This window comes from Narcine bancroftii, chromosome 1 (assembly GCF_036971445.1).
Source record: "Narcine bancroftii isolate sNarBan1 chromosome 1, sNarBan1.hap1, whole genome shotgun sequence".
NCBI classification, from domain to species: domain Eukaryota; kingdom Metazoa; phylum Chordata; class Chondrichthyes; order Torpediniformes; family Narcinidae; genus Narcine; species Narcine bancroftii.
Genome location: NC_091469.1, coordinates 190,268,413 through 190,287,151, shown reverse-complemented (window position 1 = coordinate 190,287,151; position 18,739 = coordinate 190,268,413). Strand labels below are relative to the sequence as shown.

The window sequence follows — 18,739 nt, the reverse complement described above, 5'->3', positions numbered from 1 at the left end:
CTGCTACTCCCCCAGATCTCACAACCCTTGTGGTCTTGACTACCAATCATGGGCAACACCATCTTGGGCAAAGACCTCTATTTGTTCTTCAACACGAAAAAAGAACAACATGTTGCCATTACATGGGCTACAGTAGAGCTGCCATCTTGACTTCAACAATTTCTGGTGAACCTCTCCCCACCACCTTCCCCTGTTTTCTTGTTTCAATTGTTGTTCCACATTATTTCTTTATAACTTTTTACAGCTACTTGGTTTTGGGCAAGTGTTTATTCCAATCCTACAATTCTGCCCCCACACCTCCTCCCATCTAGAATGAACATAGGGTTCCCTTTTTCTGCACTTCCACTTAATCAGGCATATCATTAATTGGATTATCCTCCATAATTTTCTCAAAGGGATTCCATCAGCAGATGCATCTTCCCACCTCTCAGCATTCCCTTCATGGCTCCCTGGTACACTTCCCTACTCAACAATTGTTACCTTAACAATCTTTGACTGCATCCTATCACACACATTCCCTTTGTTTTATTACCCTCCATAGTGTTTTGGAAAAACACATGGCTACCTCTTTTGAAATTCTGGGGTGCAGATTATCAGATTTTTAATTTATTAACCTGTGGCAACTGGAATCGCAGTGGACGCAACAAAATAACCACACAAGGTGTTTTTAGATGTTTTTAGATGTATCAAAGAGATTTACTCTGCATAACCTGTGAAACATTTTAAAAGCCAGAACCACGTGCTCGAAATGCAATGACATCACCCAAACTGACATCACGTGGTCGGTTTGATGCCTCCTGAGAGTTTTAATGCCACCGTAGCGCTGCTACACATGCCACCCTCATCTCCCCCTCCTCCCAACCCAGAACCAGCAGAAAGGTTTGTCTGTCTTTTAGGTGTCGACCTCTGTGATGGACTGTTGGCTGCTGCAGTGGAGAAGACTTGTCCACATTAGTTGGTTTAAGTTTGTCAATAGTGAAAGACTGTGGCTTTCCTCCAATGTCCAAAGTACAGGTTGACCTAGTTTTTCTGAGTATCCTATAAGGTCCTTCATAGGATGTCTGTAAAGGTTGACCAAGTTCTCACCTATGGACAGACATATTTGCAGTTTTTGAGGTCTTCAGGCACAAAAGGAGAGTATTCTCCATGTAACGATGGTGTTGTAGGGTTGAATTTTCCTACTGTCTCCCTTAGCCTACTCAACAGTTCCTTAAGATCATCGATGTAGTTGGAATGGTAAGGGATGTACTCCCCTGGAACCACCAACGGGGCACCATACATGAGCTCAGCAGATGAAGTTTAGAAGTTCTCCTTTGGAGCTGTTCTACTGCCCAGTAAAGCCACTAAAATGTCATTGAGGTAAATGAAGACATTGGTCATTACCACACCCTAAAGCATCCATCGTCCGTTGAAACGATTCAGCCATTTGTAAATATTCGAACAACCCAAACTGGGTAATTATTGCTGTTTTTGGAATGTCTTCTGGCTCTACCGGTACTTGGTGATAGCCATGCACCAAGTCTATTTTGGAGAAGATCTTCACTCATTGCAAATTACCTGAGAAATCCTGAATATGAGGTAATGGATAACGATTTGGGATGGTGGTGTCATTAAGTTGCCTGTAATCTCCACATGGTTGCCAAACTCCATTGTGTTTCAGGGCCATATGTTATGGAGATCCCCAGGAACTGTCAGATCTACAAATTATGCCTAGTTCCTGCATCTTAGCAAACTCTTCCTTAGCTAAGCACAGCTTCTCTGGAGGTAAGCGATGCACTTTAGTGCGGATAGGAAAGTGGAGGCAGAAAATTGTAGAGTAGTAATCTCAGAGAAATCTTCCAACAGCTTGGAGAATTCATCTACTGGTTTACCTAATGTTTGAAGGAGCAGAGCAGGGGTACAGGCATCTGCCAGAGGAATAGTCTGAAAAGTAGTTCCCTCTATTAGCCGATGTCCTTTTAAGTCAATGAGGAATGAATGAGCTCGAAGAAAATTTGTGCCAAGCAAAGGTTGGGATACTCTCCTTTCTCTGGCTTGGCTTCGCAGACGAAGATTTATGGAGGGGTAATGTTCACGTCAGCTGCAGGCTCGTTTGTGGCTGACAAGTCTGATGCGGGACAGGCAGACACGGTTGCAGCGATTGCAAGGGAAAATTGGTTGGTTGGGGTTGGGTGTTGGGTTTTTTCCTCCTTTGTCTTTTGTCAGTGAGGTGGGCTCTGCGGTCTTCTTCAAAGGAGGTTGATGCCCGCCGAACTGTGAGGCACCAAGATGCACGGTTTGAGGCGATATCAGCCCACTGGCGGTGGTCAATGGGGCAGGCACCAAGAGATTTCTTTAGGCAGACCTTGTACCTCTTCTTTGGTGCACCTCTGACTTGGTGGCCAGTGGAGAGCTCGCCATATAACACGATCTTGGGAAGGCGATGGTCCTCCATTCTGGAGACGTGACCTACCCAGCGCAGTTGGATCTTCAGCAGTGTGGATTCGATGCTGTTGACCTCTGCCATCTCGAGTACTTCGATGTTGGAGATGAAGTCGCTCCAATGAATGTTGAGGATGGAGTGGAGACAACGCTGGTGGAAGCGTTCTAGGAGCCATAGGTGATGCCGGTAGAGGACCCATGATTCGGAGCCGAACAGGAGTGTGTGTATGACAACGGCTCTGTATACGCTAATCTTTGTGAGATTTTTCAGTTGGTTGTTTTTCCAGACTCTTTTGTGTAGTCTTCTAAAGGCGCTATTTCCCTTGGCGAGTCTGTTGTCTATCTCGTTGTCGATGAAATGGTGCAGCCGAGATAGGTAAACTGGTTGACCGTTTTGAGTTTTGTGTCCCCGATGGAGATGTGGGGGGGATACTGCTGCTATAATAAATGGCCAAGTGTAGCTATGGTTCTCGAACTTGACATTCATTTTCCTGGTGCTAAAGGTCTGAATGTTGGAACTGTTAGCTGCTCATAGTTGCAAGTCCAGAGTAGGACAGCATGTGTCAAAATCGGTGGGTGGAAATAGATTAACTTCTGAACATGTGTCCACCAGAAATTTTTGCTGGGATAACTTGTCCCATACATCCAAGTAGGCTTGTAGGCTTCTTGCCATCTGCTGCAGCCCTGACTGGCAGTTAGCCTGGGCATTTCCTGCAAATGGGCAGGGTGAAAGGCACTTGCGGGGATTCACTCTCCAATGCCTGTGGTAATAACACCAAGACAAAGTGTCCAGGGGCTGCTTTCTTGTCTTGGGGCATTGCCTGCTTGAGCACTAGAGTATGCCACGGGGTCATTATCGGAGGGGTTGGTTGCGTAGATTTGTTTTTTCTTGCTATGCTCTTTAGCCAGTCATAGAATGTCCGCCATCGCCGCTACAGCCCTTGGGTCTTCAAATTAAAACTTTTGTTAGACAAGGTTAAGTTGTTTTCTTTTTCTCCTTGGGTGCCAGAAAGAATGGTAGAATTATTGTAGTTCCTATTTTCCTTCTTTCAATTTGAGCAATCTCCTTTACATATTATGCCGATCAATGAAACGTCACAGAATTCTTTACTACAAAAGGCTATGAAGACTAAGTCATTGAATATATTTAAAAAAGGGATAGATGGATTTCATAACACAAAAAGGTTCAAAGGGTTTGGAGAGACCGCAGAAATATTTAAGTTTTAAACTTATTTGTCACAAAATACGGAGTGCAGTGAGAAGAGTTCTTCAAGCAGACTAACAGAATATTTCTACAGCGGTGTAAAGAAAATAATTGCAGCTAACAGGATTGTAATGAAGTGAAAGATCAATTAGTGTTTGGAAAGGGCAGCAGGAACTTTTATGTGGTTCATTCAGGAGCCTGATGGCTGTGATAAAGAAACTGTCACTACTTTGTGATACATCCAACAAGTACTCATTCAATGGGGCATCTGAAGAAGTTGAAATAGAAGGGGATCATGCCAAACCTCCTTAGTTTCTGAAGAAAGTAGAGGTATTAGTGAACTATCTTAACCATTATTTCAGCATGTTTTTTCCCCAGATCAGATCATTGGAGAAATTTATTCCCAAAATGTGGACAGGAGAACAGAAGTTGTTGATTATCTCCATCTTATTTGGGGAAGACAGAGTGTGGAGAAGACATTTCCGGTAGTGGGAGAATCTAGGACAGAGGGCAAAGCCTCAGAATAAAAGGATGTCCCTTTGGAACAATGATGAGGAGATTTCGGCTGTGGAAGTCAAGCCATGTGTAGATTTAAAGGAGATGTTTATAGGTTTTTGATTCATTATAGGTTTTGGAGAAAAGGCAGAAGGATGGTGTTGAAAGTAAAAATACAGCTACGATTTGAAAGGTGGATCAGACTTGATGGGCTGAAAGACTTAATCTTGCTCCTGTCTTGTGGTCTTAGCGATGTTGAGCAAGAGGTTATCTTGGCACCAGACCAATAGACTTTCAATCCCTTTCCTGTATTCTGTCTCTTCGTTGTTTGATCCTTGACCGACAATTGTGTTGTCAGCAGCAAATGTGAAGGTGAAATTGTACAGTCATGGGTGTGCAAGGTGTATAGTGGGGTATTGGGTACACATCCATGAGGAGTGCCGGTGTTGAGTGTGATCACGGAAGAAGTGTTGCCACCCATCCACGCTGATTGCAATCTGTTAATCATGAAATCAAGGATTCATATGCAGAGGAAGGTGCCGAGGCCTTGAATCTGTTGTAATCCTTTCGAATGGTAGAGGGGTTCTGTGGATTCAATGGCCTCCTCTTCTTTCCATTTTCTTTGTTTCCCTACTTTACTCCCATCCAACTTAAAACATCCACTTGGTTCCAGTTCTGATGAAGTGTTTTTGACCCAAAGTGTCTCCTCTGATTATTTTCTGACTGATGCTCTATAAGCAATCCAGGCATTCTCAGCTCTTGCTTACCATGCTAAATGATTTCTAACTGACAATGTGGGGCCAGGAGTGAGCTTATCCAGGACTTCAGGGCAAATGAAGTAATACATTAAATGCTGGGTTTGCCAGTGATATAATTTGTTCTAAGTTGATCAAAAGCTGCCGTCACATTCAATTGCAAATAACCTGGGTGCACTTGGCCCCTTTTCAAGTAAGTATGGCCCCCTAGAGTGCAAAATGAGTTCAGGAAAAACGGGATATTTTGTGCCGAAAGATGTAAAAATATCCCTAAAATGACAGAGTAGAAGGGAAATAGCATTTAACAAAGCCAAGCTCCCATGTAAGCTTGGTTGCAAATAGGAGAAAAGATGGGTCGGAAATCTCTGACTTTTAAATGCTACAGCAAGGTGAATATTTTTTACATTTGCTTTTGTGTATTTAAAGATTGGCAGTTTGATTCTGGATTGCAGCATCCAAGTTCTAATGTATTTGAGGGGAACTTTGATGGCAGAATATGTCTTTGGGCTCAGTGTTTTTCTGCACTAGAGAGTGCTGATGGTAAGTCTGTGCTCGTGGCTACAAGAATTTCCCAGTGTTGATGTATGTGCAGGGGGCTATCATCAGTAGTGCAGATTCAACTGGGTGGGCATGTTTCTGGATCAATGTTTCTGCTTGACTGCCTTTGTGTCAAGCTCTTTGTATTTAACAAAAACATTATTCTTCACAGTTGCATGGACAATTAAAAAAAAATAATTAAGGTGAGAAAATTTCATTATCAGAAGATAGATGAAAAATAACGATAATACTTTTACCGTGGTGATTCAGCTATTGGATATGTAAATCAGTATCCATGTTCAGTGAACAGTGATGTTTAATGTCATCACTGTGAATTATGAGCAATTATCTGTGCCTTTTAGAGGCATGGGTTAAAGGCATAAAACCAACAATATAGAAAATGCAAATTTTTGTTAAATTGGACAATGATTTTTGGTTTCAGATGAGAAGTTGGTGGGTAGATCAGAACAGAGCCTCACTGCATATTAATAGCATAATAGATAGGCTCATTTTTAAGCTTTAATATAAGTTTGAGCTATTGCTACTTTACATAGTTTATAAGCACAATGCCTTTCTGTTATTACCCTATAATTATAGATATTATTCAAAAGAGGTCAGGGGTGATGGAAACATTAGGCATTTCATTGAATTTATTCCATCAGAAGGTTTTTGGTTGATTTTTACAGGCAAAATGTTCACCCGCCTTGCTTTGAACACTCTAATAAATTTCAATACTAACAATCTGACAAAGGGCCCAGGCCTAAAATGTTGGTTACCCTTTGGTTCTTATGGATGCTGCTTGACCTGCTGAGTTTCTCCAGCGCATTCGTGCACTGCACTCAACCCCAGCATCTTGAGGCTTTCTTGTTTAACTTAAAATTAATATGAGAAACTCTATGGAATTGAGTCAATGACTTAAGCAGAAGAAACTAAAGACTTGATAGGTTAACATTGAAAGTAACAGAATGTTTTCTGATTTCCTTCTGCTGTGCAGGTATGGTGTGTGCCTTATAGGTGCAAAGAGAGAGGATAACAAAAGCATCTTGCTCAATCCCGGACCTCGGTATATTATGGTCGGTTCAGACACCTGCTTCTACATTAATATCACTAAAGAAGAAAACTCTGCATTCATATTTAAAGAGGAAGAGAAACAAAAGAGACAGGGCCTGACTTCAGGTGGAATCATTAGTGGACCTTCCAGGCTTCCTGTCCACAGCATCATTGCAAGTATGGGTGAGTAATTTTGACTAATATGGACCCTCGACCTCAGCACACTATTAATTCTATTGAAAACCCTGTGGGATTTCAACAAGATTTAACGCTTGAAAAAGAACAAAAGGTGTAACAATTTGTCATGATAGTGAGGCGTTGAGCTGCTCAAACCCATGTTTTTAATTAGATAGGCATAAATTTAAAATGTTTAAAAATAATTTCACAAGTGAAATGCTTCGGAAAAGTGAAAATCTGAAATGACAACAACAGAATTATTGAATTATTCAGTCAGGCAGATCTATGGGGAAAGAAACAGGTCAGAGTTTAGATCCATGACCTGTGTCAGATCTTTAAAGGAAGTACAGAAGTTAATCAAAAGGGAGGGGAGGAAACATGAGGAAAAAGAAGCAATAATTTAACAACTGAAGAATTATACCATGCAAGGGGGAAGGGAGTAGGAGAGAAAAAGAGAAAAAAGTTGTCTCCCAAATCCGAAATCCCCATCCTTTTGATTTACTATAGAACATTAGGATATTTTTAATCCATAATTCTTTGTAGTTTGAGTTTCAATGTGACAGAAATATCAAAATATTTATAATTTTATTTAATTTATTTTCCTTATACAATGAATAAGAGTACTGAATGTTCAAGAATAATTTTTCTCAAGGTACTGTTGCCATTGTAGGTGGCCTTTATGGGAAACTATTAAACATTTAGAGACACAAGAGACTGCAGACACTGGAATCTAAAGCAAAAAATAAACTGCTGGGGGAGACCAGCAGGCCATGCAGCATTTATAGAGGTAGACATTCAAATTATTTGGGCTCTAAATTCTTCACAAACCTGTTTGATAAATTGAGCAATGAAAAAATGCTTGAGGAACCAGGAAGGTAGAAATGGTGAGTCAATATTTCGGGTCTGGAGCCTTTGAAGGGGTTCAGACCCAAAACATTGACTACTTCTATCCTTGGATATTGTCTGAGCCTGCTGAATTCTTCCTGTAATTTTTTTTTTCTTTGTTTGCATTGTGTTTCTTTATTGGTGACTTATTCAGTCTGCCAAAATATTTCTGAGGTTGAAACACTACCTTTAAGTTTGTTAGTTTGTTGATACCTTCCATATTATTCATCAGTAAACACTCATCTACAAATGTACAAAAAAACAGATAATAAACTCTGGTGATTACATTATGATACAACTCTAAATTCTCTCCCTTTTTGACAGGGGTGTCTTGAAGTTGGAAGTTCAAATTTCACAGAAAGCAGAATTGGTCCGTTGTAAAGTTTTGACCCATTTCTGCTTATTCTGCTCACTGGAACTTCTTGCATGTGGTGAAAACACCAGAGATGATTTTACATGAAAAAAGGGTAGAGATTGTTAATGTGTGGGCAATGATATTTGCATCCTCCATCGCCACAAGGGAAGTACCAGAGGATTGGAGAATGGAAATTGTAGTCCCATTGTTTAAAATACATAATAGGAAGAATCCTGGGAATTATAGACCCGTCAGTCTTGTATCAGAGATAGGCAAACTATTGAAGAGGATTCTTAGGGACAGGATTTATAAGCATTTTGAGAGGCATAATCTTCTCCGGGGTAGTCGTGGCTTTGTGAGGGGTAGGCCATGCCTCACAAGCCTAATTTAGTTTTTTTGAGGAAGTGAGAAAAGAAATTAATGATGTTAGGGCAATAGATATTATGTATATGGATTTTAGTAAGGCATTTGACAAGGACCCCATGGTAGACTTATTCAAAAAGTCATGAAGCATGGGATCCATGGAATCTTGGCTGTGTGGATTCAGAATTAGCTTGCCTGCAGAAAACAGAGGTCAGTAATACATGGAACATATTCTGCCTGGAGGTTAGTGACTAGTGGAGTTCCACAGGGAGCTGTTTTCGGTTCCCTGCTCCTTGTGATTTTTATAAATGACCTGGACAAAATAATTAAAGGATTGGTCAGTAAGTTGCCAATGACATGAATGTTGGAAATGCTGTGGATAATGTAGAAGGTTGTTGAAGGATGTAGCAGGATATAGACAGGATGCGCTGTTGAACAGGGAAGTGGCAGATGTGTCATACCGTGCTGATTTCCAAATCTCTCAAACTATAAGCAAACTCTTAATATTGATAAACAAAGTAAACCTTTTCTTTTCACTTTGCAAGGCAAGAGAAACCTAGTTATAGAGAGAAACCTGCAGCCCAGCAGCTATTTCCTCAGGTAAGTGAGCTCAGCTCAGCACATCGGTTGAGCATAACCTTTTAATAACAAAAACAGAAAAGAAATACTCCAGATGAACAGCAAATCCCCACCACCACAACATGTCCATCACATTTACAGCACATAGAAAGCAGAAATTGTGTCTCAACAAGGCCACATTCTTCTCCTTCCACCTGCCACCAAGACGCTCTCATTTCCTTATTCACATTCATTTTGCTTTATTGCTTATCCCAATAACTTTCCATTCTCCACAGACTTTGTGAGACTTGTAAAGACAGCAGTAAAAACATGGACACTTTTCACAGGTACAGTTTAATCGAGATAGTGTGAAGTGATACATTTTGGAAGGTCAGACTTAAAGGTGGAGTACATGATTAATGGCAGGATTCTTAATGATGTAGAGGAACAGAGGGACCTTGGGGTCTGTAGCACTATCAATCAACCACATTAGACTGAGAGTTGTGATTAATAGGCTCTAATCACCATAAGACATCACATCTCACATGTTGCTGGCCCCTTTCCGAGGCAGGTACTGAAGGAGGAGTTTGGGCTTAACATCCTTTATGGAGATTCTAAGGGGAGGGGGTGGGTCAGCCCATACAGTACATTCATATGGACAGTGCTAATAGCTATACAGTGGTTCCACCACATTCATCCCTTCTTTTAAAACGGAGTCCAGCAGGGTGATGTGGCTCCGCTGCTGGCACCTGGGCAGTGTTTTGGGCAACAGGCTGTGTCACCAGTGGCTGAGGGGGGGGGGCTAATATGACTGTGGGTTTGCTCGGTCTGGGGTTGGGGTGAGGTCCCAGGTTCAATTAGTGGGGCTGGCTGGCCTGTTACGCCGCCAGTGGTTGTAGGATTGGGTTGGTCAAGGGGTCCCCTGCATGCACCAGGTCCCGGAAGGAAACTGTGTCCTGCAGTCTATCCTGGGACTCCTCGTAAGTGTACTGGGGGTTTGCATGGAGGAGGTGGACATTCTCGACCAGAGGGTCATTCTTCTGGCTCCTGGTATGCCTCCGAAGCAGGACAGGCCCAGGAGTCATCAGCCAGGACGGAAATGTGGTTCCCGATGCAGACGTCCTGGTGAAGGAAAAGCGCCTTTCATGCAGTATTGCATTAGGAGCAGCACAGAGGAGGGACCTGGTAGCATAGAGCCCTCAGGGAGGACCTCTTGCCACTGGGAGATGGGCAAGCCTTTCAACCTGAGGGCTAGGAGATTTGCCTTCCAGACAGTGGCATTCTCCCTTTCTATCTGGCCATTCCCTTGGGGGTTATAGCTTGAGGTTCTGCTCATGGCTGTTCCCTTGGCCAGAAGGTACTGGCGCAGCTCATCACTCATACACAAGGATCCTTGGTTACTATGGATATAGCAGGGTCTCAAACTGAGTGAATATGCTATGTAGTGACTTTACGTCGTGGCTGTGGTCGTGTCTGGGCAAGGGATGGCGAAAGGAAAGTATGAGTATTCATTGATAATGTTGAGGAAGTAAACATTGCTGTTGGTGGAGTGAAGTTCATACTCAGGCGTTTGAAAGGGTGGGTGGCTTTAATCAGGTGAGTTGTGTCTGGCAGTTAGATATATTATCACATCTCACATGTTGCTGGCCCGGTTCCAAGGCAGGTACTGAGGGAGGACTTTGGGCATAACAGCCTTTATGAGGGGAGGAGTCACAGGTGCAGGGGGTGGGCCAGCTCATACAGTACATACATACAGATAGTGCTAATAGCTACACAGTGGTTCCACCACAGGGTCCAAATCCATAGATCTCTCAAAGTTGCTGCATAGGTTGATAGGGCTGTTAAGAAGACTTGTGGAATGCTGGCCTTCATTAGTTTGGGGATTGAGTTTAAGTTCTAATGGATATGTTGGAACTCAAAAAAAACTCTGATTAGACCACACTTGGAGTATTGTGTTCACTTCTGGTCACCTCATTATAGGGAGGGTGTGGAAGCTTTGGAGAGGTTGCAGAGGAGATTTACTTAGGGTTTTCTCTTTGTAGCAAAGAAGGATGAAGGGACTTAATAGAGGTCTCCAAGATTGAAAGGCATAGACACTGGACAACCAGCACCCTTTTCCCCAGGATCACAGTAGCAAATAACAGACAACATCTGTTTGAGGAGGGGGGAGGAATGTTTGAGGGAGATTTCAGGGGTAAGTTTTATTGCACAAACAGTAGTGGGTGCCTGGAACGCATTGTCAGGCATGGTGGTGGATGTTAATACAATAGGGACTTTTAAAAGAATTCATAATCAAGTTTATTGTCATGACCATGTGTCATGAAATTTGTTGTTTTGCAGAAGCAGTATTGTGCATTACAGGTTCAAAATTGCAAAAAAATTATGGTTCCATAAATGCAATGCAGATACTCTCTGACTTACAACTGTATTTGGGACTGAAGGATTGGTCATAGCTCGAAATGGATGTAAGTCGAAATTTTGCCCACTTGCAAACTTTTTAATCAAATGTTGTATTTGACAAACTATAACAGGGATTTGGGGCATATAAGAGCCAAAATGTGCATGCGCACTTTGTTACCTGGCGCCCTGGGATCCATTGGCTGGGTGCAGCCATCTTAATTCCTGTGCACGTGCATGAATCTTTGGTTGGTTCATGTGCAGTGGGTTTGCATTTTGGAGTTGGGTTGGTGCTTGCACCCTTAACCCTTGTGCATGTGCCAACCCAACACCAATACGTGAACCCACCGCGCATATGCCTCGGGACCCCAGGACGCCAACTAACAATGTTAGTACACACATTTTGGTTCTTACATGCCCCGTATCCCTGTTATAGCTTGTCAAATGCAACATAAACCATGTAAATTTTATATTTCTTTCTTTTTTAATTCAGTTGTACATGCAGATGGATGTAAGTCACATAGGTCGCAAGTTGGAGAGTGCCTGTATTTAAAAATAAATAATAATAATTAGTACAAAAAGAGAAAAAAAAATGAGGTGGTGTCTATAGGTTTCTTGTTCATTCAGAAATATGATGGCAGAGGGGAAGAAACTGGTTTTGTAAGATATCAGGCTCCTGTACCTCCTTCCTGATGGTAGCAGTCAGAAAGGACATGGTGAGGGTCCTTTCTCGAGACACTTCCTCTTAAAGAACCACCTAATAGAGTGAAGACTAATGCTCAAGATAGTACTGGCCAAGTTCACATGGCTTCGTGGATGAATTCAAGAAAAATAGAGGATAATGGGTGTGAGGTAGGGAAGGTTTAGATTGTTGATCAGGTTCATAGAGGTTAGCACAACATCATGGGCTGAAGGGCTTGTGCTGTAATGTTCTCTTCTCATCCAGATATGGAAATATATTGAAATTATTTGTTTCTGAGCCTAGTTCCTGGAAATCCTTCCATCATGAGAATTTTTGGAATGCTCTATGATAAAATTGCAGCAATTGGGCAATAAATGTTTGCTGGTGGTGCTGAGAACCTAACAACTAAGTAGATCATTTATTATATTTGAGTCCATCAACAGAAATTTTTATCGACTTGAGTTCTACAGTCAGTAGGAAAGCAAAATATCTTTTGCTGCCTTCAAAGAAAGATTGATACAAAGATCAGTGATCCCTGGGAATTTCCTGTTTCCTAATGTTAATTTAATATCGGCATTTGCTTTACCAGATTTCTGGCATTCTGCAATAGTGATGTCATCAAGCTAGATGAGCAAATAAATGTATTCAAATTCAAGAATGGGCAATAAACCAGAAACTAAAATGACTCTCATCTTCAGCTAACTTTTAAAAATATTTTAGAGTGCAGAAAAATTGGAATATAGAAGCTATAAAGTCATCAATTTTAAAGTAATAATTGTTAAAATATTTTGAATAATATGTAATTTGGATGCAAAGGGTCTATATGAAGTTTGCAGTGCTGGGAGGCTTTCAAGAGTAATTGCATTATAAAAAATTAATTGTTTTCTCTCGAGTGACTCATACTGTCCCTTGTTCAGTAAGAGATGAGTTTAAGTCATGACTTAACAATGAGAGTGGTGGCGTACTGTGTAGCAATTTGAAAGTTTCATTAGTTCAGTGATTTGAAAAAAAAAGATAAACTTTAAGGTTTTTGTTGGTATATTCTGTAGGAAAGCAGATATCATTACTTGCTGGCTTTTGCATTTAATCATATATTTGTCAGTTTGAGAAATTACTTCCAGATTTGCAGAATTACAAGGATCCTTGAGAATTTTATTGTCATGATAGTTGCAAAATCCTGACCATTGATGTCAGAAAAGGAAACGGCTCACCACTTCTATTTCTGATGCAGTTAGACATAGAAACATAGAAGATAGGAGCAGGAGTAGGTCATTCAGCCTTTCGAGCCTGCTCCGCCATTCAATGAGATCATGGCTGATCTTAAAGTTCAATACCCCGTCCCCGCCTCCTCTCCATAACTCCCTAATTCCCTTGTACTGAAGAAATATATCTAATTCCCTCTTAAATATATTTAATGAACCTGCCTCTATTGTCCTCTGTGGCAATGAATTCCACAGATTCACCACCCTCTGGGTCAAGAAATTCCTCCTCACCTTGGTTCTAAATGGTTTGCCAATTATCCTCGAACCATGGCCCCGGGTTCTTGACTCCCCCACCCTTGGAAACATCCCTTCCGCATCCATTGTTTGCTAGAGGACTTTTGTACATGGTTCAAATACTCTCAATGTATTATTGTCATTTTAACAGTGAAGAAAAATCGACAGGAGTGTTCAGGCTGGTGCATAAGATTAGTTTATGTTTTAATAACATAATATTAAATCAGAGAAGTTGTCATGCAATTTGGGAATTGTGGCCTAATTTTCATTATGCCTCCCTCGTCCGATCTTCAACCAAAAGCAGCATTGGAAGAACAAAGCTATTTGCATTGATGCCCCAAATTGAGTCATGTCGCTGGACTAGTGTCCAACATTGGTCTTTGCTGACAAAGAGCCATTTCAATGGAATAATAAGGGGAAGATTATGGATCACAATTAATTCCAGTTAAGTGGCATGATATCATTTCCAATACAAGTCCAGAATTTCATTGTTAATTATAAAATTTTTAAAAATACGATGATTCAAATAGGACTTTCTGGTTGTTGATGTACAGGGGTGATATGATGACGAAATGTTTTATTAAAATAAACACTCAGTTATTAAATAATTCTCATTAACCTTTTGCTCAGTTTTAGCCAATAGAAATCGAGCACTTTCAGCAAGTTACAGTATTCAATTCACTGACTGAAAAGAGTTCAAGTTCGACAGAATAACCTAGTTGTATTTCTACTTAATTGATCGAGAACTCTAAATATTAATGCAAAACTTTTAATTACTTTGCCACCAATTTTCTTTCTTTTTCCTGATTCTCTTCATTCTTTCTTGGTATTTTTCTGTTTAACCTATTGATTATTCTGTCCATGCAACACAGTGATATTCACATAACTTTCATTTGAGTACATTCACAATGAACTTTTTACATCCTAAACTCTCCATTCTGTAGATGGGAGTTGTAGTAATTGGTCAAAGGATAGATGCCAAACTATTGGTGATTATCAAACAAGTCAAGACTTTGAAGTCTAAAGATTGATGGTCATTTCACTGTTATGACTAAATCTATTTCCAATTGCAAAAGAAAGACAGGACTTCTCCTTTGCGGCGTCAACTGGATGATTGAGTTCGTGTTGATTGTTCCCTTTCTGTTATGCTTTCTTCTCCTTTTGTATGTGTGACGTGAAGTTAGCCAGTCCACAGTAAATGTATGTACTTCCTGCCACCTAACATCAACTCACCTGAAAGGGTTTGGAGTCCTGTCTGATTTTATTTTTGGTAAACTTCATTGGAACATTGCAGCTTTCGCCGTAGTTAGGATTGTTTAGATTATGCCATTCCAATTACATTACATGCAGTGTAATTGGATGGATGTGCATTATTCAATCAATTGTCAGATAATTATCTCAAAACATAATCTATAACCCAAATTTTTGAATACAAAAACAATGTTGGAAATGCGCAGCAGCTCAAAGGATTACTTGTATACATGTATTCATTAAGGTAAAGGTAGGGTGGTGCTTGAATATTATCATCAGAACTGGTTCTGCTGTAACAATAGAAACATAGAAAATAGGTGTAGGAATAGGCCATTCGGCCCTTCAAGCCTACACCACCATTCATTTTGATCATGGCTGATCATCCACTCAGTACCCTGTTCCAGCTCTCTCTCCTACCCCCTTATCCCCCTAGTCACAAGTACTAAATCTCTCTTAAATATAGCTATGGAACCGGTCTCAATCACTTCCTGTGGCAGAGAATTCCATAAATTCACCACCCTCTGAGTGAAAAAATTCTTCCTCATCTCAGTCCTAAAGGACTTCCCCTTTATCCTTAAACTGTGACCCCTGGTTCTAGACTTGCTCAACATTGGGAACAAACTTACTGAATCTAGCTTGTCAAATCCCTTAAGAATTTTGAACGTTTCTATTAAATCTCCCCTTAATCGTCTAAACTCCAGCGAGTACAAGCCCAGTCGTTCTAGCCTTTCTTCATTTGCAAGTCCCGCCATTCCTGGTATCAATCTGGTAAACCTTTTCTGCACTCTCTCCATGGCAATGATGTCCTTCCTCAGATAAGGAGACCAAAACTGAACACAATACTCCAGGTGAGGTCTCACCAAGGTCTTTTAATCAGATTTCCAACGTTTGCAATCTTTGTGTGTCAACACTGATATTCATTTGCATTAAGTATATATTTTCAGGTGCTTTTCCACTTCATCTTTTGGATTAATTTCACTGTTTATGTTTGAGAGTCATCCATCATTGAAAAACAATATAGAAACAACATAGCTTGATGAGGGGCTCAAGCCTGAAATGTCGATTATGTATATAGAGGACACCGCTTCACCTGCTGAGTTTCTCCAACCTTTGTGTTTTTACTTCAACCACTGTGTCTGCAGATTTTTGTGTTTTACTTCCAATAGAAACAACAATTGGGTTATGGGTGGAACTATTTCACATGTGTTAATATCGGGTACAGTAAAACGCCCCTTTTTGACTGATGTACTGCCTAGTGTATAAGCTCCAGCACATTTCCCAATAGAAGTGTTGTCCCTCCTGGATAATTTTTGACTTTTCAGAAATTGAAAATCCTGAACATTAGTGAAATCATCTTCAGGAGAAAATAGTCATGGGAGGATTGTTTTAAATAGTTGTTTTTAACTGTTGTTTAGTGGTTTTAAAAGTTCTGATGAATGGAAAAAAAATCAAACCAAAATAAATGATGGTATGAGATCAGCTTTTGAATGTACCCAACCAGAAATGATTGAAGTCTGCAGGGAGGTAGCAGAGGATTAGTCATCTTAAAATAAAAGTGGCAAGTATTATTTAATCTGGACCTGTGTGAGATACTGCATTTCAAGATGGGCAAATAAGGTAAGAGAGTGCACAATAAAGTGTTCATACCAAGAAGTGGATTGGGCTGTTCAATTGGAAAATAATGATGTTGAGGATTAACAAGGTAGTTTTGATATTGGATTATACGTAGAAAATTAAAGCGAAGGAGCCATGCTGGAACTGTATCAAACTCAAGTTAGGCCACAGGAGGAACAGTGTGTGTAATTCTGGTCACCATTAGACAGATCAATAACTTGAGGCAATAAAGTTAAGGTACTTAATGAGGTTAAAGGAAGGTCAGGAGCAGTAATTTCACCCAGAATATAATGAAGTCCGAACTAGAATTCAGTTTAATTAGAGTCTGGTCTCTGAAGTAGTTTCTAAGTGCATCTTTTCTAATACTGTTGATTGAACCAGTAAGATTGGGAAGAGTTGAATTACTTTTTTCACCCCATGGAAACTCATCATATTTAGCAGGTGGTGGATGCACAGTTGAAATATGTAACCTACAAGACTGGAGCTTGGATAATGGTTCATTAACTCCATGATAGACTAAATGACTCCCAAAGTGCTGTGAATTTGTTCAGAATTTAGATTAATAATAGACAGCATCTTGGGTTCAGTGGTATCATTTGTTGCCAGAAGTGCTCTGAATAGTACTTTCACAGAGACATGGTCACATTTCTATTTGTACAGGAGTGAGAAAAACATTTGGCCCCTTGATACCAGAACCATTATCCATCTATTTATCCATATTTAACTCTTCAATCTGAACGTGATAGACAAGGAACTCTGTGTTTTCCAATTATTGAATTTATTTTTCCTGTGTGATATAAATGTGCTAAAATTAATTTAGTTTAATTTTGCTATTTAATCTCATACACCAATGCTTAAGAAATCATGAGCCAATATTTATCTCCATGTATCAATACCTCTAATAGATTCCACTGTATAAGATAAAAAAAACATTGATATAATTTTCAACCAAACATTTTACTGAAGAGCATTTCAGCAGTGAATGAAATTACAGAAAAGTCCATGTCACATGGTCTAAATAGTCCTTAAAATTGTATATGCTGATTTCCCTTTAAAAATCCATTAACAAACCCATAACATTAACAATTAATATATGTAACTTATTCTATTTATTAACTACATGTAAACAATGTAAAATTATACAAGTAAATCATCATTTACAGACAAGTCTATATATAACAGTTAAAAATGCACTTTATTAATTTGTGTTCCCAACTTGTATTTGCAAACTTCATTTAATGATTTGTATTTGTGAGCTTCATCTCAATGAGTTATTGTTATTTAGTGTTATTTTATTAATGTTTCCTGTGCAGTACCTGTACTCTGCCTCTTGAGCTTCAGTAGCCCCTCCCCTCCTGTTTCTCACAGTGAGTTTCTGTTATGTCTCTGAGTTCCTGGGGAGGCTTCTTAAATAACCTAGAGCTAGAGATACAAGATTCAAAAAACAAAAGAAGCTTTACTTACTGATGTCTTCCACCATCTCAGGAAACTGTTCAGGCATGCACACACATGCCCCACAGTGGTGCACTACAGTTACTACAGTGAGAAGGATGTATTCTTACGTGGTTACAAAATAGTTCACATTATCCTGACTATATAACATCCCTCCTTCTCAAGATAAAGAAAAAAAAGTGTTCTTTATCACTTTCTTTCCAGTACAACTTAAGTAACTGATCTTGTACACTAATTTATTTACACAAATATTTTTAAATAGTTCTTATCGATATCACACTGGTGATATTGCCACCTTGTGGATTTGGCTGCGACTGTTGGGCTCTATTGCTGGTACACATGAAGGTGATGTAGCTTGTGCTTCACCTGACAACTGCTGAGCAGATGTTTCATTATTAGTGGTTGTGGTCTCTTCTCACTGGATACCTCACTTGATATTGGTGTTGCAGACTTTGCTGGTATTAAAGTTTTCTGCTTCATCACATCTGGTGTTGGCCGGATGTCTGCCTTGACAATGTATGATCTTGATGTCTCAACTTCTCTGATGACCTTTTCTGGGGTCGATGTTTTCAATAGCAGCTCTTGAAAATGCACATGCTGCCCTCTGAAGAGTTCAGGCAATGTTTGTTATAATGCTGGTGTCCTCCTTCTTTCGTGCCAGTCAGTTTTCTTCTGGTTTCCTCCTGGTCTTGTGGAGAGTGTATTTTGCTTGACAGAGTTGTTTTATATCTCTGGCCATTTAGAAGTTCTGCTGAGAACTTGGATCCTTGTGTGAAACTCACTTCCTTCTTTCATCTCACCTGACATCTCATGAAGGTTATGGATTCTATGTCCAGTATCTGGGTGAACCTTTGCTTTCTCTTCACTGATGTCACTATTTTCTTCATGCCAGATTTGCACATCTTCGCCCAGTGGATTTGTTTATCACAGGCTCTAAATTCAGAACCATATGCAAGGCATTTGTTTCAGTCATCGAAAGGGTGTTGTCTGCCTCACTTCCTGCAGGCCTTGGGGGTTTGCATTTTCCTGATTGTGTTCTTTATAGCA

The 18,739-nt window shown here is 40.1% G+C and overlaps 1 protein-coding gene across 1 annotated transcript in view; it reads left to right on the top strand.

Annotated features, from left to right (window-relative positions):
- Positions 1–18,739, top strand: part of kcnt1b (potassium sodium-activated channel subfamily T member 1b) — a 175,674-nt gene that overhangs the window by 50,379 nt on the left and 106,556 nt on the right. The window contains exon 17 of the mRNA XM_069916271.1: positions 6,407–6,645. Within this exon, the coding sequence (XP_069772372.1) occupies positions 6,407–6,645 (239 nt within the window). The remainder of the gene's footprint in view (positions 1–6,406; positions 6,646–18,739) is intronic.